Raw genomic sequence first — 24694 nt, forward strand, 5'->3', positions numbered from 1 at the left:
TTAGCATACAGTTTGTGCTCCCGCAGCCGCTGGAGCACTTCTCGCACTAGGCGCACATGTTCTTCCATGGTCTCAGAGTAAATAAGAATGTCATCGAGAAATACCACCACCCCCCGAAACAGTAAATCATGCAAAACTTCATTAATTAATTGCATAAAGACACTCGGAGCCCCCGAAAGTCCGAACGGCATGACCAGGTACTCAAACATCCCAAAACAACTGGAAAAGGCCGTTTTGGGTTCGTCTCCTTCTTTGATGCGAATGCGGTGGTAGGCTTCTACCAAGTCCAGTTTGGTGAAGATTCGGCCTTCCTTTAATTGTGCTAGAAGGTCAGGAATAAGAGGGAGGGGGTAGGCATTAGACTGGGTGACTGCGTTCAGTCTGCGAAAGTCAATACACAGTCTTAAATCTCCCGTCTTTTTCTTTACAAAGAAAGCTGGGGCTGAATAAGGAGCCTTGGAGGGGCGTATGAAACCCCTCGCCAGATTGACATCCAGATAGTCTCGCAACACAGTCTTTTCACTAGGGCTCATGGGGTAAACCTTTCCCTTAGACAGTTTGCCTTCCCCTACAATCTCGATGGCACAGTCCGTTTCTCTGTGGGGAGGCAGTTCGTCGCACTCTCTAACATCGAAAACATCAGTAAACTGCGAGTACTCAGAGGGTAATTGAGGAGAGACTGGGGCGGGGGACCCTACCAGTGCGGCGGCTGGAGTTCTGAGTACCCGTTCCTTGTCATGCAACCCACAGGGGTTTTCGGGGAAGGAAAGCACCCGTTTAACCCAATCAATGGAGGGATTGTGTCCCCTTAACCAGTTCATCCCCAACACCACAGGGGTTACAATAGGGGCGATGGTGAAATACAACCGTTCCCAATGTTCCCCCACGGACATAATCACGGCTGCAGTTCTGTGGGTCACAGGGCCCCGTTTAAAGTCACTCCCGTCCATTTGGGAAAAACGGAGGGGTCCCGGAAGCCGCTTGCGCCGGACACCCAACTTCTTGGCAGTTTCCTCATTTATCATGGTGCGGGCACACCCCGAGTCGACCAACGCGGGGACCTCTAACGGGGGACCCCCTTTGGGTAGGGACAGATGAACACGCACAAATACATTGTCCTCTTGGGCGCTTACCATCGGTGGAGCTCCTTGCACAACGATAGGGACGGTCTGCTGCGGAGCCCCCTCTACAGCAGACCGACGGCGTTTTTTGCCGGCTGTTCCCACTCTTCCTCCTCGCTGGAAGAGGGGGACGGGGTGGTGGCTTCCGGGGAGCCGTCCGAATCAAAGACGGTATTTGTAATCCGGGACCCCGATGGGACCGTAGAGTCGGATGCCCCATCCTGGGGGCGCGCGTGGAGAGCGGAGGGTGCGCCGGAGTGCCGGCTCAGTGGTCCACTTCTGCGGCGAGGCTGGCTGTCGGCGGCCGGTTTCGTCGGCTCGGCCTGGGTTTGGCGGGGGGGGGTCGGACGGCCTGAGCGAGAGGGGCATTGCGATGCAAAGTGACCCTTTCCCCCGCAGATCAGGCAGACGCCGGCCTCGAACCGCTTGCGGCGTTCCGCGGCCGAGAGACCCCCGCCACTCCCTTGCCGGAGTTCCCGGCCACGGTCACTTCGGGGCCTGGGGTCTCGCCCAAGCCGTTGCTTGGACAAGTTCAGGAGTTGTTTGCGATTCTCGATGTCAGCAGCATGGCGAACCCAACCTTCCACATCCGGGGGGTTCCCTTGCATGAAGGCCCAATGTTGGAGGTCTGGGTTGAGACCCTCCCTGAAACATTGTACCAAGGTAGCTTCACTCCAGTCCAGAATTCGGCTAGCCAGTGACTGGAACTCACTTGCATACTGCGCCACCGACTTAGTCCCTTGGCGCAGTTGCATCAGGGAGGCTTTAGCCCGCTCACCCAGAGTCGGGTCCTCAAAACGGTTTCGGAGTGCTACCATGAACTCGTCCAGGGTTCGCAGCACCGGCGAGCGGAGTTCATACTGCAACACCATCCAGGCAGCCGCCTCCCCTTGCAGTAAGGAAGCCACGTACTGCACCCGGGACTCCTCAGAAACGAAGGTTCGGCCTTGTTCCCGCATAAAAATGTCTACTTGGACCATAAAAAAGGTCAACTGGTCTCCCGACCCGTCATACGTGACTTTCAGGTCCCGACGGGCCGGGGGGGCAGGGGTTGCGGGCGGAACTACCGGCGCCCCGTCTGGGGGAGCACCGGCTGGAGGTTGCAACTTCAGCGCATCTAGGGTCGTGGCCATCTCACCCATTACGCGTTGCATGATCTCCATCTGCTCCTGCATAGCCCGGCGGTCTTCCTGCCACTGCTTTCGTTCTTCCTCCATGAGGGCCTCTTTGCGGGCCGGGTCCCCTTCGAGTCCCGTGCTGGGGAAGGCCAACCGGCGATCCTTCGCCGCAGTCCGCGAGAGCGACCAGCCCTTGGGAGAGTCCAGCCAATAAGTAAGCCCCCGGGGACGATCGTCCCGATCTTGGTCGGGAGCGCGGCCCTTCGGTTTCTTTGGCTTGGCTCCCTCCTCCTTCGGGTCCGGCTTCTCCGGCTCGTCCGGTTCCTTGGGGGCATCGGGGTTAGGGGTGGTGTCCTCGTCGGCTGACATTCTGTCCAAAGCGGTACAGCTGCAGTCCGAGAGGCAAGGGACTTGCAACTTAATGTGAGAGATCCCCCTCTCTGAGTTTGCTTCTCCAAATCAGTTGCTCAGACGTTGATACAGAAACAATAGATTTATTGAAGCCTTCAGGAGATGAGACAGGCACAGGTAGAAAGTTGCAAGTGAGGGGCTATACGGGTTTACAGAATATATTGACTCCAGGGCACTGGGGCACTGGGGTTCACACTTATTGTTATGGGAAGTTACAAGCTTGGCATAATACAAAACATCAGACGGATCCCAGGAAGTCTGGTGCGGCTATCACACTTCCAAGGCCGCACCGGCCTGAGGGAGTACTGGCAGGAAGAACAGCGGGGGGGAAGATACATGGGCCATCAGGCCTGGCGCCTGAGACCAGAAGGTGTGAACTGCTTTTACGAGTTCACTGATAACACCGCAGGTGATGGAAAGCAGAGACACAAAGACAGAGACCCTCACAAATAGATATAAACTAATAACACATTTGTATTATGGTTATAGTTTATTAAGAAACCAGGGGGTAGTAATTTGGTTTTATCAATGACGCTAAAGAAGGTGGTTGTTAAATATCGGTTTAAGCATGTGAGGCCAACTTTATGGGTAGTAATAATCTTAGTGTTATTTATCTTACTTGGCTGTTTTTCTATTTTCTGTATTTAGTATTTTTTGTATCCATGTTTTTTCTGGCTTGCTTTTTCTGTATTAATTATTATTATATTATAAAATAAAAAAATGTATCATTGCAGGGGGGTTGTAAAGTGACCCTCGGTATGAGCATATGGATGACCCTCCTGGTGTAGTGGTTAAGCCAGTGTGGTGTAGTGGTAAAGAGTCGTGGTTTGGAGTGGTGGACTCTGATCTGGAGAGCCGGGTTTGATTCCCCCGCTCCTCCACGTGAGCGACGGACTCTGATCTGGTGAGCCGAGTTGGTTTCCACACTCCTCCACATGAAGCCTGCTGGGTGACCTTGGGCTAGACACAGTTCTCTCAGAACTCTCTCGGCCCCACCTGCCTCACAGGGTATCTGTTGTGGGGAGGGGGAAGGGAAAGTGATTGTAAGCCGGTTTGATTCGTCCTTAAGTGGTAGAGAAAGTCGGCATATAAAAACCTATTCTTCTTCTCCTCCTCCTAGGGTTGCCAATCTCCAGGTACTAGCTAGAGATCTCCTGCTATTACAACTGATCTCCAGCCGATAGACATCAGTTCCCCTGGAGAAAATGGCTGCTTTGGCAATTAGACTCTATGGCTTTGAAGTCCCTCCCCTCCCCAAACCCCGCCTCCTCAGGCTCTCCCACCAGTGGAAAAGAGGGACCTGGCAACCCTATCTCTTCCTCCTCCTCACAGCTCTGGAGTATTGAAGGGTATCTTACTATTAGGATTACAGTAGTTCCTTGTGTATTTCGAATACCTTGTGTTTAGCCAAGCAAATAGCTCCTGCAAGCCTCTCTGCCTTGGGAGCTAATTGCAGAGAGGTGGCATTCAAATGATTGGAGTGAAGTCTGAAAGGGCAGCTTGTTTAGCACCAAATGTAATGATACAAAATCAGCAGCCAGGCCGCTGTACCAAACAGTGAGAAAATGGCATTGTCTTCTAAATAAAACAATAAAATGACTGCATCGGGATACAGTTGGGAAGATCCTTTGACACCCCCCCTCCCGAAATTCTCCCAAATAAAACTTCAAAAGATGTCGGGAGGTGGGGGATAGGGTTGCCAACCTCCAGGTACTAGCTGACTATCTCCTGCTATTACAACCGATCTCCAGCAGATAGAGATCAGTTCACCTGGAGAAAATGGCCACTTTGGCAATTGGACTGTATGGCCTCGTAAGGCAGTTGCTCCAGTCCCCTGATCAAAATAATTTTCTGGATGCCTGTCGGGATGTTCCCCTATACGAACAGAATGAATGAGAAGGTGGGTGCAGATTCCCCTTTGAGTGGGGATCGGAGCCAGTGGGTGTCCCATCTGGAGCAACTCAGCGGCAACTAAATTATCGTTATCATCTTGGTAATATCAGGAACAATTACCCCTTCGGTGGAGCATCCTGTCCAAGCGAACCAGGCACGTGCCAAATATTAACCTTTTTGCCACTGAGCCACGGCCCCTCCCTTTTGCGTGCTGATCATGAAAGGGAGGGTGGGAAGGGCTGCGGCAGTGTTCGGCTCTTGTGGCCCTTTTTTGCATACCCAGGGTAATACCGATCACCACCTTGGGGCCGGGAAGCAATTTTCCTCCAGGCCAGATTGGTGAGGGATCCTGGAGGGTTGTTGTTGTTTTTTGCCATCTTCTGGGCATGGAGTAGGGGTCACTAGGGTGTAGGGGGAAGGTAGTAGTGAATTTCCTGCATTGTGTAGGGGGTTGGATTAGATGACCCTGGTGGACCCTTCCAACTCTATGATTCTATGCGACCATAGCAGTTTTGTGACTTAGCGGTCCTGCAAGGTCGGTCAAAGGCCCGATTCCAGCTGCAGAAATCTTGGTTTGTATGTTGATCTCTTGCTCCTGTACCTTGCCTGATTTCTCTGGGGAATGGGGAGGGTATCGTTGCAATGTGGGACTAATTTTTTTTTTACTCCTCTATGCTTCACACCTTTCTTCTGCTTGAGAATTATAAGGCTTGGGATACCCAGATGCAAACAAGATGGGAGGATGGGAGGAAGAAGATTGGCCACCCCAGGGGACCTACTGAAATCACTCTTTTTGACGCAGCTGTTTCAGATCAAAAGTTCCAGCGATCCCCTTTCCTTGTATGTTTTCACCCTCTTTCTTTAAAAAAAAGGAAAGCAAGCCAAACAAGAAAGAAAAGAAAATCATAGAATACAATCATAGAGTTGGAAGGGACCCTAAAGGCCACCTAGTCCAACCCCCTGCTCAATGCAGGATCAGCCTAGAGCATCCCTGACAACTGTTTGTCCAGCCTCTGCTTAAAGACTGCCGGCGAGGGGGAGCTCACCACCTCCCTAGGCAGCCGATTCCACTGTCGAACAACTCTTACTGTAAAAAATGTTTTCCTAATATCCAGCAGGTACCTTTTCGCCCGCAATTTAAACGCCTTATTGCGAGTCCTGTCCTCTGCTGCCAGCAGGAACAGCTCCCCACCCTCCTCCAAGTGACAGATCCATGGTGGGGTAACCCTTTTGATTTCAGTCACCTGTCTTTATTTTAAAAAGGAAACCTTAAGGAAAATAAAGAAGAAGAGAGAATACCGGTAATGGCAGGATCACCAGCGTGACACACACACACCCAGCACCGTCCTGATCTCCCCAATCTAAGGTGGGTCACAGTCGTGACCTCCTCCCCCCCACACCGATTATCTCTTCTTTCCTTGATTGAGAGAACTGAACTGGGAAGCGGAGGATTCTGCCACTCCCCCTAGGTCACCGAACGTGGCAAGACCAGAAATAGAAGCCAGAAGTTGTTGCTCCCGCTCTCTCTGTCTCTCTGTTTTATTTAATTTTTTTAATAGTTCCGTTTTCCTGTTGCTTGCTCTTTGCCTGGATACCGAGCCAGCTCGGGGTAAACAGAGACGGTTTCCAGGGCCGCCATCTGTCCCCAGCGCCTGCCTTGTTCGCTGGCAAGTCCGAGTTTGCTTTTTTTTTTTTTTTTTTTGCTGACGCAAGAGGCGGCATGTATCTGTGCCCCCCCACCTCCAGCATTCCCCACATTACAAAGGCTGGAAGTATTTGACCACTTTGGAGTTTGCTCTGTAATAACCCTAAAGGATCGGAAAAAGCTTATTTAAAAATAATAATAATTGGCTGGTATTCTAACTTAACACCACGCAGCTTTGCTTTCTAGAGAAAGCCAGGATGACTCAGACTTGGGTGTTTGAGATCCGGCCTCTGCCAATGACTGGCCGTGCGGCCTTGGTCAAGTTCCTCGGTAACAAGGCGGTTAAGGGTAGACATGATAAAGGTCTATAAAATTATGCATGGTATGGAGAGATTGGAAAGGGAGAAGCTTTTCTCCCCTCTCTCATAATACTAGAACGTGGGGTCATCTGCTGAAGCTGGAGGGTGAGAGATTCAAAACAGATAAAAGGAAGGATTTCCTCACACCGCACATCGTTAAATTGTGGAACTCCCTGCCCCAGGATGTGGTGATGGTTGCCAACATGGAAGGCTTTAAGAGAGGAGTGGACATGCTCATGGAGGAGAGGGCTATCCTTGGCTACTAGTTAAAATGGATACTAGTCATGATGCATCCCTATTCTCTCCAGGATCAAAGGAGCATGCCGAATATATTAGGTGCAGTGGAACACAGGCAGGATGGTGCTGCTGCAGTCGTCTTGCTTGTGGGCTTCCTAGAGGCACCTGGTTGGGCACTGGGTGAACAGACTACTGGACTTGATGGGCCTGGGTCTGATCCAGCATGGCTTTTCTTATGTTCTTATGTTCCTTTCTCAAGCTCGATTTGATAGGAGAATGTGCAGGGCAGGTTGTGACCCTTAAAAAAAAACATGTTAAGAGCTGGTTTGGCTTAAGAGCGTTGGGCTAGGATCTTGGGGAGGGGCTGTGGCTCAGTGGTTGAGCATCTGCTTGGCATGCAGAAGGTCCCAGGTTCAATCCCCTGCACCACCTGTTAAAGGGACTAGGCAAGTAGGTGATGTGAAAGACCCCTGCCTGAGACCCTGGAGAGCCACTGCCGGTCTGAGTAGACAATACTGACTGTGATGGACCAAAGGTCTGATTCAGTATAAGGCAGCTTCATGTGTTCATCTAGGCCAGGGGTGTTGAACTCAATCATTACGAGGGCCCGATATGACATAAGCGTCACTTGGTTGGGCCAGGCTGTGCCTCGCCAGCCCAGTTCAAGAGTAGGGGGGTGGCTGCCTCGGCTGGTTCGTGGGCCGGATAAGAGCTCTCAAGGGGCCGGATCTGGCCCCCGGGCCTTATGTTTGACACCCGTGATCTAGGATGAGTGTGTATGACTGGTTCAGTCTACCTCGCAGGGTGGCTGTGAGAATTAAATGGAGAAGTGAGATTCATGTACCCCACCCTGAGCTCCTTGGAGAAAGGGTAGGATGAAATTGTTTGTGATAGTTGTGTGCGCACGCAGGTTTTAAACTGGCTTGCAAGCAGAGCTAGAGTGTTGGGGGAGAGATTCCTGAATCGGCCTTTGGAAATTTCTGTTTATTTTTAGAGGTAATATGGTTGACAGTGTTCCCAATTACAATTACCTGTGGGTTTGTAGGTTCTGGAAATCCAGGGTGCAAAATCCAATACATGTAACAATGTTACAAAAAACACATATTGATCATACATATCCCGTGTGTGTAATACATATAATAATGAAGGGGTACAAAATTCGAGCGTACAACTCTGAATATTAATTGAATCTTTGCACTTGAATAATTGTGAATACAATAAGATAAACAGGTAACATGGACATGGATATTGAAGAAATATTATATGGACTTACATATTGATGATTACTTACCTGGATATGTTTAGCCTGAAAAGGAGAAGACTGAGAGGGGATATGATAACCATCTTCAAGTTCTTGAAGGGTTGTCATATAGAGGAGGGTGCCGAGTTGTTTTCTGTTGCCCCAGAAGGTCGGACCAGAACCAGTGGGTTAAAATGAAATCAGAAGAGTTTCCATCTAGACATTAGGAAGAATTTTCTAACAGTTAGAACACGCTTCCTCGGGAGGTGGTGGGCTCTCCTTCCCTGGAGGTTTTTAAGCAGCGGCTAGATGGCCATCTGTCAGCAGTGCTGATTCTATGACCTTAGGCCATAGGGAGGGCATCTTGGCCATCATCTGGGCACTGGGTGTGTGTTGGGGAGGTAGTGTGAATTTCCTGCATTGTGCAGGGGGTTGGACTAGATTACCCTGGTGGTACCTTCCAACTCTATGATTCTATGTTTATCTTATTGTATTCACAATTATTCAAGTGCAAAGATTCAATTATTTTTCAAAGTTGTACTCTCGAATTTTGTACCCCTTCATTATTAGATGTATTATACACAGGGGATATTTATTATCAATATGTGTTTTTTGTAACATTGTTACATGTATTGGATACTTTGATGTGTAATTTAGGAATGAAAGCCTTAGCTTTTGCTTCTGTGTAGCACTTGAAATACAGGCGTGTGAATTGAATTGTTTAGCCTGGGTTGCTCTGTTTTGGTTTGTAACGACTGTTGTCCAACTGGAGTTCTATTTTTTTGTTACACAAGGGTGCAAAATCCAGCACGTGGCATGCTAATCTGTGAATTATAATTTGTTGCGTGAATTATAGCGAATTAAAACTTGCCCGCAATGGCTGAACAGGCCTCTTTATGGAAGACTGAACGTGTGTTTAAAGACTCCCAAAGCTGAACCGTCAATTCTGGGTTTTCTGTTCCCAGAAAAACCCCGGTCCCAGAATCAGCGTGCAGCTGTTTGCAAGCTAGATGCATGTGGCCAAATGCAAGACTCCGTCCAAACGCGACACAAATCCATTCTGTGCTTTGAGCATGTTCCGTGGTCCCCTGAAGCAGGCTGCTTCCATTTGGGGATGCTGGAATTCACCTCTGCGCTTAATAAATACCCATGTCCTTGTCGTGACCCCCCAACCACCCACACCCTCCATCATCTCTGACCTCTCTCTCCTAGAGACCAGTATGCAGAGTCCAGAGGGCGTCTCCGAATCCACGACTCCCGTGGCCCTGCGGACGTCCGCCGCCGTCCAAGCCCCAGTGGTCCAGCCGGTTCCCGCGTCGCAGCAGGTATTTGTGGGGGGGGAGAAATCCCTTAAAAAAATTATTATAGCTGTACAATGTATACAGTTTAAAAACGCTAAAACAGGTTCTTACAGTCAACACACACACATGGCAGTAAATGAAAAATAAAAATACCAGGGTTGTAACTTGGTCAGGCAGTGGCAAGCCACCTCCAAACGTCTCTTGTCTTGAAAACCCTATGGGGTTGCCTTAAGTTAACTGTGACTTGATGATACACACACACACACAAATTGAGGAGGGCTGTGGCTCAGTGGTAGAGCCTCTGCTTGGCATACAGAAGGTCCCAGGTTCAATCCCCGGCATCTCCAGTTAGGGACTAGGCTGATGTGAAAGACCTCATCCTGAGACCCTGGAGAGCTGCTGCTGGTCTGAGTAGACAAGACTGACTTTGATGGACCAAGGGTCTGATTCAGTATAAGGCGGCTTTGTGTGTTCATGTGTATGTGTTCAACTGAAAATGCCTCTTCCTTTAGGCTGCAGGGGACCACTGACCCTCTGTGTTGTAGTAGTTTGCTTTGTTGGTATTTAATTTACAGTGGGTGCAATTTCTCCCCTGCTAAAAAGCGTTAAGCAAGGCTGTCTCGTAGCTCTGCTGCTTTTTAACCTTTATGTCAACGACATGATACCCTACCTCCAAAAATTATCACTTCATGCACCTAAATTGGCTGGTCACGAAATCCCAGTTCTGCTGTATGCAGATGACACAGTGCTATTATCTAGGCCAAAAGCTGCTCTTCGTAGGGCGTTAAATGCGTTTCTTGATTACTGTTCTCAAGGAGGGCTATCTGTCAAAGTATGACGGGTGCAGTTTCCATGTGAGATACAGGAGCTGTGGCTCAGCGCTAGAGCATCTGCCTGGCCTGCAGAAGGTCCCAGGTTTGATCCCCGGCACCTCCAGTTAAAGCAGTGGTTCCCAACCTTTTTTTGACCAGGGACAACTAGGACTTTTTTGTTCGGTGCAGGGACCCCAAGGTTCAAAATAAAAATTCTGAGAATTTGAAAATAAACTTTAATCATAACTGTTAGTTAAACATTAAACTGAGAATAATATTTGAATATATATTTTTATAATAGATAACTTTTAATTGAAAATATTAATTTATTATGGGTTTATAACTTTGTTTTGCGGACCTTAATTTAGTTCTCGCGGACCCCTGGGGGTCCACGGACCCCTGGTTGGGAACCAGTGAGTTAAAGGGACCGGGCAAGTAGGTGATGTGAAAGACCTCAGCCTGAGACCCTGGAGAGCCGCTGCCGGTCTGAGTAGACAATACTGACTGTGATGGACCAAAGGTCTGATTCAGCGTAAAGCAGCTTCATGTGTTCAAGAAATGTGTCCAAGGCATCACCTTGGAGCGTTAGCAGGGATGGTGGTTTTGTAGCTTGGAAAATCTCCAAAGGGTGACAGCTTTTCTTTTCCTTTTCTTCTTCTTCAGAGGGTTCTGGTCCAGGCGACGGGCCCTGCTCCCAAAGGGGCCCAGATGCAGCAGCTCTCGGTTCCCAGAGTCCAGCAGGTCCCTCAGCAGGTAAGTGCCACACGGCACAGACGTGAGGCTTCCCGTGATCAGCGGGGACTCAGCAGAGAATCATAGAGTTGGAAGGGGCTTGACAGGCCCTCTAGTCCAACCCCACTGCTTAATGCAGGATCAGCCTCGAGCATCCCTGACAAGTGCTTAAAGACCACCAGTGAAGGGGAGCTCACCACCTCCCTAGATAGCTGATTCCACTGTCGAACAACTCTTAATGTAAAAAAATTTTCCCCTAATATCCAGCCGGTACCTTTCCATCTGCAATTTAAACCCATTATTGCGACTCCTCTCCTCTGCTGCCAACAGGAACAGCTCCCTGCCCTCCTCTAAGTGACAGCCTTTCAAATACTTAAAGAGAGCAATCTTTATTTGAGCACAAGCTAGGCTTTGAGCACATGAAAATGACGCACCAATGTTTTTTTCCATCGATCCTTATATCCTGTGGGCTAGGCCTGACAGGAAGCAGGTGGCTTGTACCAGTTGCAAAAACAGAAAAAGCAGGCCACCCCAACCGGCACGTTCCAGGTTGCTGTGTGCTTGGATGGCTCGGTGGTAGAGCATCCACTTGGCCTGCAGAAGGTCCCAGGTTCAATCCCCGGCATCTCCACTTAAAAGGATCCGGCCGCAGGTGATGCAGAAGAGCTCTTGCCGAGATTCTGGAAAGCCGCTTCCAGTCAGATTAGACAAGAGGGACCGTGATAGACCACAGGTCTCAATCGGTTTAAGGCAACTTCATGGGAGGGACTGTGGCTCAGTGGTAGAGCATCTGCTTGATCCACAGAAGGTCCCAAGTTCAATCCCCAGTATCTCCAGTTAAAGGAACCAGGCAAGTAGGTGATGTGAAAGACCTCTACCTGACACTCTGGAGAGCCGCTGCCAGTCTGAGTAGACAATACTGCCTTGCACACATGAAGCTGCCTTATACTGAATCAGACCCTTGGCCCATCAAAATCAGTATTGCCAACTCAGACCGGCAGGGGCTCTGAAGGGACTCAGCCTGAGGTTTTTCACATCACCTGCTTGCCCGGTCCCTTTAACTGGAGATGCCAGGGATTGAACCTGGGACCTCCTGCATGCCATTCAGAGGCTCTATCACTGAGCCACGGCCCCTCTCCAAGGGGAGGATGGACCAAGGGTCTGATTCAGTGTAAGGCAGCTTCGTGTGCTTATGTGTTCTTGCGTGTGTTCACAACTCTCTAGATATGCAGAATGATCTGACAGCATATGAACCAAAAGGGGTGGAAACCCCAAAGCAGACTGAACTTTGGGAGGTGCAGAACATTGAGGGTGGTTGAAAGTAAGTTAAATAGAATGCAAGAAGGATTGATTATTTGGCCTGTTCAGGGCCAGAGGGGATTCTCAGTTGTTTATCCCATCGCAATTCCCTGTAGGCCCACCCAATTGATTCTTCTCGAAAGCTGTGATTATTATTTTTTTAACTCACCGTTGAGCTCCGTGCCCTGTGTCTCTCAGTAGGTTGAGCTTTCCTGTTAGAATCATAGAATCATAGAGTTGGAAGGGACCACCAGGGTCATCTAGTCCAACCCCCTGCACAATGCAGGAAATTCCAAGCTACCGCTCCCCAGTGACCCCTACGCCATGCCCAGACGATGGCCAAGGTGCCCTCCCTCTCACGATCTGCCTAAGGTCACAGAATCAGCATTGCTGACAGATGGCCATCTAGCCTCTCCTTAAAAACCTCCAGGGAAGGAGAGCTCACCACCTCCTGAGGAAGCCTGTTGCAGAATCTTTTTTGGGGTGGAAACCACCAAAACAGCTGGCGCTGCCCCCCTCATGGGGTTTGTATGCAACAGGAGAGATGTACCAAGGAGCCATGTCTTAGGTTCCTGTGCGTCAGTAGCAGAGCATATGCCTTGTATGCAGAAGTTCTCAAGTAGAATCCCCACGTACAAAGCCACCCAAGATAGGCCTTTCTCTGCCTCGGAGAGCCTGTTGAAGGAGGCAGCACTGAGCTCACGGGGCCAGTGACGGCCAAGAGGGGGCTTCACGGGTTCATATATTTCTTGTAGAAGAAGAAGAGCTGGTTTTTATATGCCAACTTTCTCCACCACTTAAGGAAGACTCAGACTGGCTTACAATCACCTTCCCTTCCCCTCGCCACAACAGACACCCTGTGAGGTAGGGTGGGGCTGAGAGAGCTGTGACTAGCCCAAGGTCACCCTGCTGGCTTTGTGTGTAGGAATGGGGAAACAAATCCAGTTGTCCAGATTAGCCTCCGCCACTCATGTGGAGGAGCGGGGAATCAAAGCCGGTTCTCCAGATCAGACTCCACCGCTCCAAACCACCTCTCTTAACCACTACACCACACTGGTTAAGAGTTGGTTTTTATACACCCCACTTATCTCTACCTTTAAAGAGTCTCAAAGCGGCTTACAATCCCCTTCCCTTCCCCACAACAGACAGGTGGGGCTGAGAGAGTTCGGAGATAACCGTGACTAGCCCATGGTCACCCAGCGGGCTTCATGTGAAGGAGCAGGGAAACCAACCCCCTTCACCAGATTAGAGTCCACTGCTCTTAACCACTACGCCATGCTGAACGATGGAATTAAAGATTTAAAAATTGCCCTTGTCGATCAGAAGTCAAAATGTTGCCAGTGAGTTAAAAGAATCGGCTTGAGGATGGGCCCTCTTCCTCTCCAAAAATCATTTCATTCGGGAAAAGGGGGCAGTTAAATTCATGTCTGCCATGCACACCCTCTCCTCTGGTGAACACGCTTTTCAGACATTTTCTCTCCCGACACAACCTTGAATCTGTTGCGCCCCACTCATTTGACTAGGACTGTTGTTCCGCATTCATCCGGCTTTCCATTCCAGCTAGCGGTCCCTCAGGTTGGCTCCCCAAATCTGTTCCGGGAGCTTGAATCCTCCTGTTATTTTACCGAGCCTTAGTCCATATTTTTAGGCTGCTTTGGTCAACGTTAAATCCTGGGGTTTTTAATATTTGATTATCGATGGATTTGATTCCCAGGTTTGAATCACCAAATAAAGTTGGGCTGAATTGGAAACATTCTTTTTTGGTGGGGGGAGGGTAGGAGGTGCAGAAGATAATTCATATTTTGCAATTAGATCTTCTTCTCTCCCCCCCCCTTACATTTATCTTTGCAAATCTGGGTTATTGATTCTGTTTTCAGGTGCAAACTGTACAACACGTCTACCCTGCTCAGGTTCAGTATGTGGAAGGAGGAGAGACCATCTACACCAATGGAACCATGTGAGTCCCCCTTGGTAATACTTGTTTAGAATCATAGAGTTGGAAGGGACCACCAGGGTCATCTAGTCCAACCCTCTGCACAGTGCAGGAAATTCACAACTACCTCTCCCCCCACACCTCCAGTGACCCCTACTCCATGCCCAGAAGATGGCCAAGGTGCCCTCCCTCTCCTCATCTGCCGAGGGTCACATAATCAGCATGGCTGACAGATGGCCATCTAGCATCTGCTTAAAAACCTCCAAGGAAGCCACCTCCCAAGGAAGCCTGTTCCACTGAGGAACCACTCTGTTAGAAAATTCTTCCTAATGTCTAGACGGAAACTTCTGATTTAATTTCAACCCGTTGGTTTTGGTCTGACCTTCTGGGGCAACAGAAAACAACTTAGCACCCATATAGAGGAGGGTGTCATATAGACAGCTCTTCAAGTACCCCCACAGTACATATTTAGGCTGAACTGCTGGTTCTCCAGATTAGAGTCCATCGCTCCAAACCACTACTTTTAACCACTACACCACACTGGCTCTTCATTAATATTGTGGCCAGATCAAGATGAAAATGTTGGGTGCTTGACTTGAGAGAAAGCAGGTATTGCGAGACAAGTTATCATTCGATTTTTCGAGCATGCTATTTACGAGTACGGAAGTATCCCTTTGCGATTTTTCGAGCATGTTATTTGCGAGAATGGCAGTATCCCAGTGTGGTGTAGTGGTTAGGAGCGGTGGACTATCAGTCTGGAGAACCGGTTTGTTTCCCCACTCCTGTGCATGAAGCTAGCTGGTTGACCTTGGGCTAGTCACAGCTCTCTCTGAACTCTCTCAGCCTCACCTACCTCACAAGGTGCCTATTGTGGGGAGAGGAAGGGAAAAATATTATAAGCCGGTTTGATTCTCCTTAAAAGGGAGAGAAAGTTGGCATATAAAAACCAACTCTTCTTCCCTTTGTGATTTTTGGAGCATATTTACGAACATGGCAGCAGCCCTTTGCGATTTTTTGAGCATGTTATTTGTGAGTACAGCAGTATCCCTTTGCGATTTTTTTGAGCATCTTATTTATGAGCATGGCTGTAGCCCTTTGCAATTTTTTTGAACATGTTATTTGTGAGCACGGCAGTATCCCTTTGTGATTTTTTGAGCATGTTATTTGCGAGCACGGCAGTAGCCCTTTGTGAGTATCGCCGCCTCTCATGTATCACTGACTGTAAATAACTCTCCTCCCTTTCCTGGTCTGGCTTCCTTTGGCAGACGCACCGCCTACTCCTACAGCACCGAAGCTCAGATCTACGCCCCGAGCAGTGCCTCGTCCTACTTCGAGTCTCAGGGGGGCAGCTCCCAGGTGAGCACGGCGGCGTCCTCACCCACAGGCATCCCTTCCCACGGCATGGTGGGCATCTCGATGGACATCGGGGGAAGCCAGATCGTCTCCGGCTCGGGAGCCTATCTCATCCACGGCGGGATGGAGAACGCCCGGCACACCCTCTCGCATGCCTCGCGCTCCTCTCCAGCAACGGTACGCTACAGGCCTGCAGGGGGCGCTGCTCCTTGGGGCGGCCAAAGCTCTTGTCGTTCTGGGATCCAGCCGATAGAGATCAGTTCCCCTGGAGAAAATGGCCGCTTCGGCCATTGGACTACTATGGCATTGAAGTCCCTCCCCTCCCCAAAACCCCATCCTCCTCAGGCTCCGCCCCCCAAATCTCCAGGTATTTTCCAACCCGGAGCTTGACAACCCTACTTACCAATGATTTGGCAAGTGTATTTTAATTTTGTTTAATTATATTGCAATTTTATAGGCCTTTTGGAACAACAAAGCCAGTTGGCCTCTTGAGGGGGCTCTTTTTTTGAAGGACGCTTTCTTCTTACATTCCTCTCCCTCCCTCAATACCATCTGACCGTTTGTCGACTGTATCTGTGAAGCCTGTTATGCTGGGCGATGGATAGTGTTGGATAATTTCCAGGCCGATGGGTACAGCGCCCACCCTCACCCTGCAAGAATAGAAAGGATATCGAAAGAGCATCTGCTGGTTTGGGCCCAAGCTAAGCTGGCACAACATACTGTTTCCCACAGGGGCTGATCAAACACTGCCGCTGTTGCTGCCCGGTGACTGGTGTTCAGAGGTACACTGCCTCTGAACGTGGCGTTTCCACTGTTTGGGAGGTTCAAGGCTCGCAGCCACCGATAGAGCTCTCCTCCTCCACGAATTTCTCCAGTCCCCTTTTAATGCCATCTAAGCCCATGGCCGCATCCTGTGGAAAAGAGTTCTGTAAGCTTAGCTATTCGTTATGTGAAGGAGGAGATCACTGTGTCTGTCCCGAACCGACAGTCTGTCACTGGGTATAGTATTACAAGTGAAGGAACATAAGAACGTAAGAAAGGTCATGCTGGATCAGACCAAGGCCCATCAAGTCCAGCAGTCTGTTCACACAGTGGCCAACCAGGTGCCTCCAGGAAACCCACAAACTAGACAACTGCAGCAGCATTGTCCTGCCTGTGTTCCAAAGCACATAATATAATAGGCCTGCTCCTCTGATCCTGGAGAGAATAGGGATGCATCATGACTAGTATCCATTTTGACTAGGAGCCATGGATAGCCCTCTCCTCCATGAACATGTCCACTCCCCTCTTAAAGCCGTCCAAGGTGGCAGCCATCACCACATAAGAACATAAGAAAGGCCATGATGGATCAGACTGGGGCCCATCAAGTCCAGCAGTCAGTTCACACAGTGGTCAACCAGGTGCCTCTAGGAAGCCCACAAGCAAGACGACTGCAGCAGCATTCTCCTGCCTGTGTCCCACAGCACCTCATATAATAGGCCTGCTCCTCTGATCCTGGAGAGAATAGGGATGCATCATGACCAGTATCCATTTTGACTAGTAGCCATTGATTGCCCCGTCCTCCATAAGAACATAAGAAAGGCCAGGCTAGATCAGACCAAGGCCCATCAAGTCCACAGTCTGTTCACACAGTGGCCAACCAGGCGCCTCTAAGAAGCCCACAAACAAGACGACTGCAGCAGCATTATTCTGCCTGCGTTCCACAGCACCTGATATATTCGGCATGCTCCTCTAGTACTGGAGAGAATAGGTATGCATCATGACTAGGATCCATTTTGACTAGGAGCCACGGATAGCCCTCTCCTCCATAAACATGTCCCCTCTGAAAGCCTTCCCCAAGTTGGCAGCCATCACCATAGGGATAGCAATTGGGTCATTTCTTTTGAGGGCGCAAAGCGTAACCTGATGCAGTTGATTTCTGGCTCTCTTTCCCTCCCCTGTCCTGGCACTCTTTGGTGAATTTTGCATGCCTTTCCCCCTCCCACCTTCTCCTGGATAACGTTTGCTTTCCTCTGTGGCTTCCAAGGCTGTCTCTGCCACGTTGGCAGGGAAAGCGCTGGATCTGAGCGCTAGCGAATGACACCGGCAAAGAGCCCTTGGCTGTGGTGGAGTATCTGATTTCCCTTCTCTTTTTTTTTTCCTCTCTCTCTCTCTTCGGCCTCCTGCCCTTTTAGCTTGAAATGGCGATTGAAAACCTCCAAAAAAACGAAGGCATAACGTCACACAAAAGCAGCTTGCTGAACAGCCATGTAAGTTCCTCTCCCTCTTCCCGTCAAAGCCACGTCTCTGGTAGCAAAATCAAGACATGAGCCATTTAGCGCCACCAGTTTTATTGTGGCAGGAGGTTCTGTGGACCCGAAGCCCTCTTGTGCAAGCCCTACGGAAGGGCATGTTCCTTCTAGGCAACATTGTACCAGAGAACTTCAGGGTACAGAACCCCTTGTTAATCTCTGGCTGGGTGGGGATTTCTGCCTTAGACGCAGTAATATCTTGTGTGGTCCGTGGGCAGGGCCATCAGCTATCAGACCAGCTGCTGCTGTCGTCCAGTAGTACGTGTGTATGGGGGTCTCAGAGCTGGTGGTCTGGCAACAATCTAGGAAGCAAACAGTCAGCCAACCTGTCTGAGAGCTTAGGCAGCTTAGCTACCCAGTCAGGAAACCCAGTTTAACCAGCCAGGCAGGAATCCCAGTTTAGCCAGCCAGCCAGGGAGCCCAGTTGAACCAGCCAGTCATGGAGCCCAGCTAGTCTAAGAGCTCAGCGTCTGCCCAAGCAATTAACTGCGTACAAGCCCAGAGGCAGCTGTTGTAGTTGGCCTCTCTGCAGTCCCCTGACCTGTGAGGAGCTGTTAGCTCTTGCATTTACAGCAGCCTGGCTCTTGGAGGTGGTGACACTGAGTCACAGTGCAGAGGAGACACAGCAGTGTCCCCCCTCCCCCGCCAGACGTCGCAGCAGTAACACAAGCAGGTGCCTAGAGGGGCTCGGAAAGAATTGCGATTGTCTCCCGATGGACTATTTAACTGGCTGGGACTCCCCTTTTAAATGAGCCCCAGGTTGCGATCCCTGAGTCGCTCGAGCATGGCGCATGAGCTCACTTGCACGCTGCGCGGTCTGGCTTTGCACTGCTGATGTGAGTCGCTGGTGCACTGACACCCACCCCCCAGCTCCCTTGCATTGGGAAAGTGTTCCTCGCACGCAGGCTTTGCTCCGTCTTTAGTAACTTTTGAAATCCCTCTTCTAAATCTGTCTGACTTTTGGTAGCGCCTTTCCTTCTCAACCAGAGCTTCTTTATACATTAACGACATGCTCCTAGTCATAAGAATGCAAGAAGGGCCATGCTGGATCAGAGCAGGGCCCATCAAGTCAATATAATGCAATACAATACCTTTATTGGCATCATAATATGATATAACACGCCAAAACATCAGCGAAAATGGGTTAAATAGGTTAAAATCTTTCGTTGTTCACTAAAAATAATAGTTATCGATTAAAATTTTATTTAAGTTCTCTTAAACCGGGTGAGTTTGATGCTTCTCTCGGTCAGGGCTGAAGCTAGGAAGGAAGCTACTAAAGCCATGAGGTTTCTGTCTTGGTCCACTAAAAGGAGACGAGCCAGATTCCTTTTTGATCTTGTGCACCAAGGGTCTGGCAGATGGCTAAGCATTAGATGACGGGGTCTGCTATGGAGAGGGCGGTCCAATAGGATATGTTCCACCGAGTCGGGAATTCCAGCATCACAGGCGCATAGTTGGGCATTATGGGGAACATGATGAAATCTGCCAGAAGTCACTGCCAATGGAAAGGCATTTAATCTTGCCATCATAAAAGCTCTTCTTTGGGTGGGTAAAGCTAAATTGTAAAGGTAATTAGCACAAGATCCGTAAGATGAATTGATGCCTAGAGTGCCAGGGGAACAAATTCTCAGGGAATGAGGGAAATAGAGCTGCCTTTCATGATCATATAGTCTCCCCTAGCCCTCAAGTCCAGCAGTCTGTTCACACAGTGGCCTACTAGGTGCATCTAAGAAGCCCACAAACAAGACGACTACAGCAGCATTTATCCTGCCTGTGTTCCACAGCACCTAATACAATAGGCATGCTCTTCTGATCCTGTAGAGAATAGCTATGCAGCATGACTAGTATCCTTTTTGACTAGTAGCCCTCTCCTCCATAAACTTGCCCACCCCCCTCTTAAAGCCTTCCAAGTTGGCAGCCCTCACCGCATCCTGCGGCAGGGAGTTCCACAATTTAACCATGCGTTCTGTGAAGAAATACTTCCTTTGATCTGTTTTAAATCTCTCACCTCCAGCTTCAACTGATGACCCCGAGTTCTAGTATTATGAGAGAGGGAGAAAAGCTCTTCATGGTGGAACAGTAGGAAAAAACAGGAAGTAGTCGAAATGTGCGCCTCTAAAGATGGGGACGAAGTTTTAAATGGGTCTGAATTGGCCAAATGTAGATCAGAGAATCACTTTCTCACTTGTGATCTGTATTTGGCAAATTCAGACCCATGGTCCATTTGGCCTGGAATTTCCTGCTCAGGTTGACTGCAACTCTCTGACAGAGAGAGAGGCTTTCTCCAGCACCTGCTATGGATCCCTTTTGGCTGGGGATCGGACCTGGGGCTTTCTGTAGGCCAAGCCTTTGGGCCCTCCAGTTAAGAGGAAGAGGGTGCGGCCGCAGATGGTTGCTCATGAAACGAAGTGGCGACCTATAGTCAGGCCATTGGCTGTAGCTCACCAAGGTCTCCAGCAGGGGATTCTCCCAAAACCTGAAACCCTTCGATTTGGGATTGACTGCATGCAAAGCCGGGGCTGTTTTGCCGAGCAAACATCGACCGCAATACTCTTCTGTTTTGAGCCAACATGGCATAGTGGTTAAGAGCGGTGGTTTGGAGCGGCGGAGTCTAATCTGGAGAGCCGGGTTTGATTCCCCACTCTTCCACATGAGTGGTGGAGGTTAATCTGGTGAACCGGACTGGTTTCCCCGCTCCTACGCATGAAGCCAGCTGGGTAACCTTGGGCACAGATAAAAGAATGACATTCTTAGAAGAAGAAGATTGTGTACAGTGGCTACCAGTCTGACCCCATGTCCGGCAGCTTCTGCCTGTGTATGTCTGATAAAGAGTGTCCCGGGTTCACATGAAATTCTCTCCCCCCCCGCCCCAATTCTCCTCCTCCTGCGTAGCTTCAGTGGCTGCTGGATAACTACGAGACGGCCGAAGGGGTAAGCCTTCCAAGGAGCTCTCTCTACAACCACTACCTGCGCCATTGCCAGGAACATAAGCTTGACCCAGTCAACGCCGCCTCCTTCGGGAAGCTGATCCGCTCCGTCTTCATGGGGCTGCGGACCCGCCGGCTCGGCACAAGGTTAGCTGGTCGTGAGATAACAGGGCGGGAGGGGGACATATTCTGCTTGGCATTGAAGTGGCCTCTCAGATGCATTGGTGTAGTGGTTAAGAGCGGTGATTTGGAATGGTGGACTCTGATCTGGAGAACCGGGTTTGATTCCCCCTCTCCTCCACATGAGCGGCAAACGCTAATCTGGTGAACTGGGTTGGTTTCCCCCACTCCTCCACGTGAAGCCAGCTTGGTAACCTTGGGGAAGTCACAGCTCTCTTAGAGCTCTCTCAGCCCCACCTACCCTCACAGGGTGTCTGTTGCGGGGAGGCGAAGGGAAGGTGATCGTAAGTCGGTTTGAGTCTCCCTTAAGTGGTAGAGAAAGTTGGCGTATAAAAACCAGCTCTTCTTCTTCTTTATAAATATGTATCTATTTTTAATCACCAGGGGTAACTCCAAGTATCATTACTACGGCATCCGCCTCAAGCCGGACTCCCCCCTGAACCGCTTGCAGGAAGACACGCAGTACATGGCCATGAGGCAGCAGCCCGTACACCAAAAACAGAGGTACATGCTCTGGCACTTGAAACCGTGTGGGCAGGTCGCTAGTCCTCATGGAGGTTTCGGAAACGTGTGGCCACAGTTCAGATACCAAGGACGGTTCAGACGTATGGGCAGACACTTTGGGCGGGGGCCGATGCAGAGATAAGAGTGGTGGACCGTCAACCAGAAAGACTGTGTATGTATCAGGGGTGCGGGGTGGTGAGAGGGGTTAAAAACTCAGCCTCTCTCCTTAAGATCCAGCACGTCCCCTGAGATCGGATCAACAGGCCTCACTTGGCTGTGCCTTCGCTTTGGTAATAAATTAATAATTTATTAATATGGTCACTGACCAGCAGAAAAAGCAACAACAGTCACAACAAATAATAAGTAACCCCAACAACAGCTACTACAAATAATCTAAGCCTAAAAATTACATATTACATGTATGAATAAAATTTATATAAATGTCATATAACTTGGTGTGACCCCCTTAATATTTTGAGCGATAAAGTATTTCTGCTGCTCTTATCTTGTCAGGGTACGACTTATTTTAATAGCTGCAGCGCAGAATTTAGCAGTCAAGAGTGTAAACTGTGGTTTTTCATCAGTTAAGAGCTTTTTAGCCAGAAACTCATCTGGCTGGTCAGGGAAAGTGTTAAGCACAGGGGAAAGAACCCTTGTGCGGACTTCTCAATAGAACGAACAGTGGATCAAGACCTGTTCTGAAGTGTCTATATCCCCTGACCCACAAGGGCAAAGCCTTTCTGCTTTAGGGACCTTCTTATATCTTCCCTCCAATACCACCGATTGTAAGACCTGGCACCTAGCGAGGGTGAAAGCTTTCCTATGATTGATAAGTTCTAATTGGGAAAGATATGGTACGCAGGAGACTATGTACCTAGATTTTTCAGGTGATAGGGAAAAGCGGTGATCTCCCGAGATCTGCCTGATGTTCTATGTCATTCACCCTTTGCTTCTGAAGGGCATATTGCCTGATCTTTACCCGGCAGGGGTGATATGGTGTGTGGTGGCCTTTATCCTCTGGAACTCGTGGCCTCGGGAAGCGGGGAAAGCTCCACCGCATCCCCTTCCTTTCCAGAGCAGGGTTTGGGTGTTTAACATCTGATTGTCTTGTTTGTAGATTGCGAAGTTTGGTTCGTGTTCCGAGCAGCTAAGAGTTTCTCTGAGTCTTGTTTTGGCCCCCACGGTTTTTCTCCCGCCCTCCAGGTACAGACCGGCTCAGAAGTTGGACGGCGTGGCCGAGGGGGGCTCCAACAGCGGCCTGCACGCCACCCCGGAGCAGTCGGTCGCCTCTCAGAGCCAGCATCACCAGCAGTTCATTGGTGAGGGGAGAGCTGCTGATCCATGCTGCTCGTTTAATATATAGAACATGATCTCTGATCATATGTGCACTTACATATTAAGACGGTGACCTGTTTGCTGAGCCAGCAATGGCTATCCACCCATCCATTGTCGCAGCAGAGGGAAGATTTTATTTATTGATCGGCTTCTAGCACCAGGTCATTCCTGACCCATGGGGTGGCGTTACATCCCTACGTTTACTAGGCAGACTTTGTTTACGGGGTGGTTTGCCAGTGCCTTCCCCAGTCATCTTCCCTTTACCCCCAGCAAGCTGGGTACTCATTTCACCAACCTCGAAAGGATGGAAGGCTGAGTCAACCTTGAGCCGGCTACCTGAAACCAACTTCCGTCGGGATCGAACTCAGGTCGTGAGCAGAGCTTTGGACTGCAGTACTGCAGCTTACCACTCTGCACCACGGGGCTCTAATCTGGAGTTTGATTCTCCAGTCCTCCACATGAGTGGCAGATTCTAATCTGGGGAACCGGGTTGGTTTCCCCACTCCTGCACACAAAGCCAGCTGGGTGACCTTGGGCTAGTCACAGCTCTTAGAGCTCTCTCAGCCCCACCTACCTCACAGGGTGTCTGTTGTGGGGAGGGGATGGGAAGGTGATTGTAAGCCGGTTTGATGCTTCCTTAAATGGTAGAGAAAGCCGGCTTTTAAAAACCAACTCTTCTTCTTCTAAATACATCAACCTGCACTGGACACTTTTAGACATGCTGAGCACAAAAATAATGTCCTTGCACATAGAAATCTAGGCTATCAGGGAAACAGGTCTGGGCCTAACTTCCTTCATGGCATACTGGTCTTCTACATGCAAGGAGTTTACCTTTTTAATACGAACAAGTCTGACTCTATGCTTTTTTGATGGGGGGGGGGAAATGTCTTCCATTCATTTTATTCCTTGCTGGTTATCTGTTCATCCCACCCTTTCTCCGAGGAACCCAGAAAGCCACACATGGTTCTCTCCTGCTATTTTGTCCTCGCAACGACCCTGCAAGTCAGGCTAGGCAGACAGGTGACCGGTCCAAGCTGAGCTTTATGGCTGAGAGGGGATTTGTATGCAGATCTCCAAAAATACAAATCTGACTCTCCAACTATACACCACACCGGCTTCCCCCGTTATTTTGAGGCTACAAAGAGAGGTTGCTAAAGTCTAGTCTATACATGGAAGAGGTCATAGAATACACTTTAGCTGTTCAGGCTGTGTTTGGGGGAAGTGCTATTTTTAAATGCTTTTCCATGATTAAAAAAAAAAAAAAAAAAACTTCCCGGCAAGTGAAAAACTAACTCAGCCTGTTCCTTGCTGTACTAATTTTCTGCTGGCAAGTTATTGTGGGAGTTTTATTGTGCACATATTCAAAAAGGTGATTCTCCCCCACCCCCATCTTAAGTGTCACGATCCATTTCAGAAGAAGCATCCTTGTCCTTTGGGAGTTTTAAAAGGTAAAGGTCCCCTGTGCAAGCACCAGGTCATTCCTGACCCATGGGGTGATGCCACATCCCAACGTTTACTAGGCAGACTTTGTTTGCAGGATGGTTTGCCAGTGCCTTCCCCAGTCATCTTCCCTCTAACCCCAGCAAGCTGGGTACTCATTTTACCGACCTCGGAAGGATGGAAGGCTGAGTCAACCTTCAGCCGGCTACCTGAAACCGACTTCCGTCGGGATCGAACTCAGGTCGTGAGCAGAGCTTGGACTGCAGTGCTGCAGTTTACCACTCTGCGCTATAGGGCTCCATAGGGAGTTTTAATCCCAGGTATTACTTACACGAAGAGCCCGTGGCGCAGTGTGGTGAGCTGTAGTACTGAAGTCCAAGCTCTGCTCACGACCTGAGTTCGATCCCGACGGAAGTCGGTTTCAGGTAGCTGGCTCAAGGTTGACTCAGCCTTCCATCCTTCCGAGGTCGGTAAAATGGGTACCCAGCTTGCTGGGGGTAAAGTGTAGATAACTGGGGAAGGCAATGGCAAAGGTAAACATAGTATGCCTAGTAAACGTCAGG

At 49.6% G+C, this 24694-nt stretch overlaps 1 protein-coding gene across 1 annotated transcript in view; it reads left to right on the forward strand.

The window, feature by feature from the left end:
* Nucleotides 1–24694, forward strand: part of RFX2 (regulatory factor X2) — a 65514-nt gene that overhangs the window by 26903 nt on the left and 13917 nt on the right. Inside the window, exons 2-9 of the mRNA XM_056867589.1 lie at nt 9237–9349; nt 10801–10890; nt 14046–14125; nt 15367–15631; nt 17629–17703; nt 20638–20819; nt 21237–21356; nt 22560–22675. Of these exons, the coding sequence (XP_056723567.1) occupies nt 9245–9349; nt 10801–10890; nt 14046–14125; nt 15367–15631; nt 17629–17703; nt 20638–20819; nt 21237–21356; nt 22560–22675 (1033 nt within the window). The 5' untranslated portion in view covers nt 9237–9244. The remainder of the gene's footprint in view (nt 1–9236; nt 9350–10800; nt 10891–14045; nt 14126–15366; nt 15632–17628; nt 17704–20637; nt 20820–21236; nt 21357–22559; nt 22676–24694) is intronic.

The sequence above is a fragment of the Euleptes europaea genome, chromosome 2 (assembly GCF_029931775.1).
Source record: "Euleptes europaea isolate rEulEur1 chromosome 2, rEulEur1.hap1, whole genome shotgun sequence".
NCBI classification, from domain to species: Eukaryota; Metazoa; Chordata; class Lepidosauria; order Squamata; family Sphaerodactylidae; genus Euleptes; species Euleptes europaea.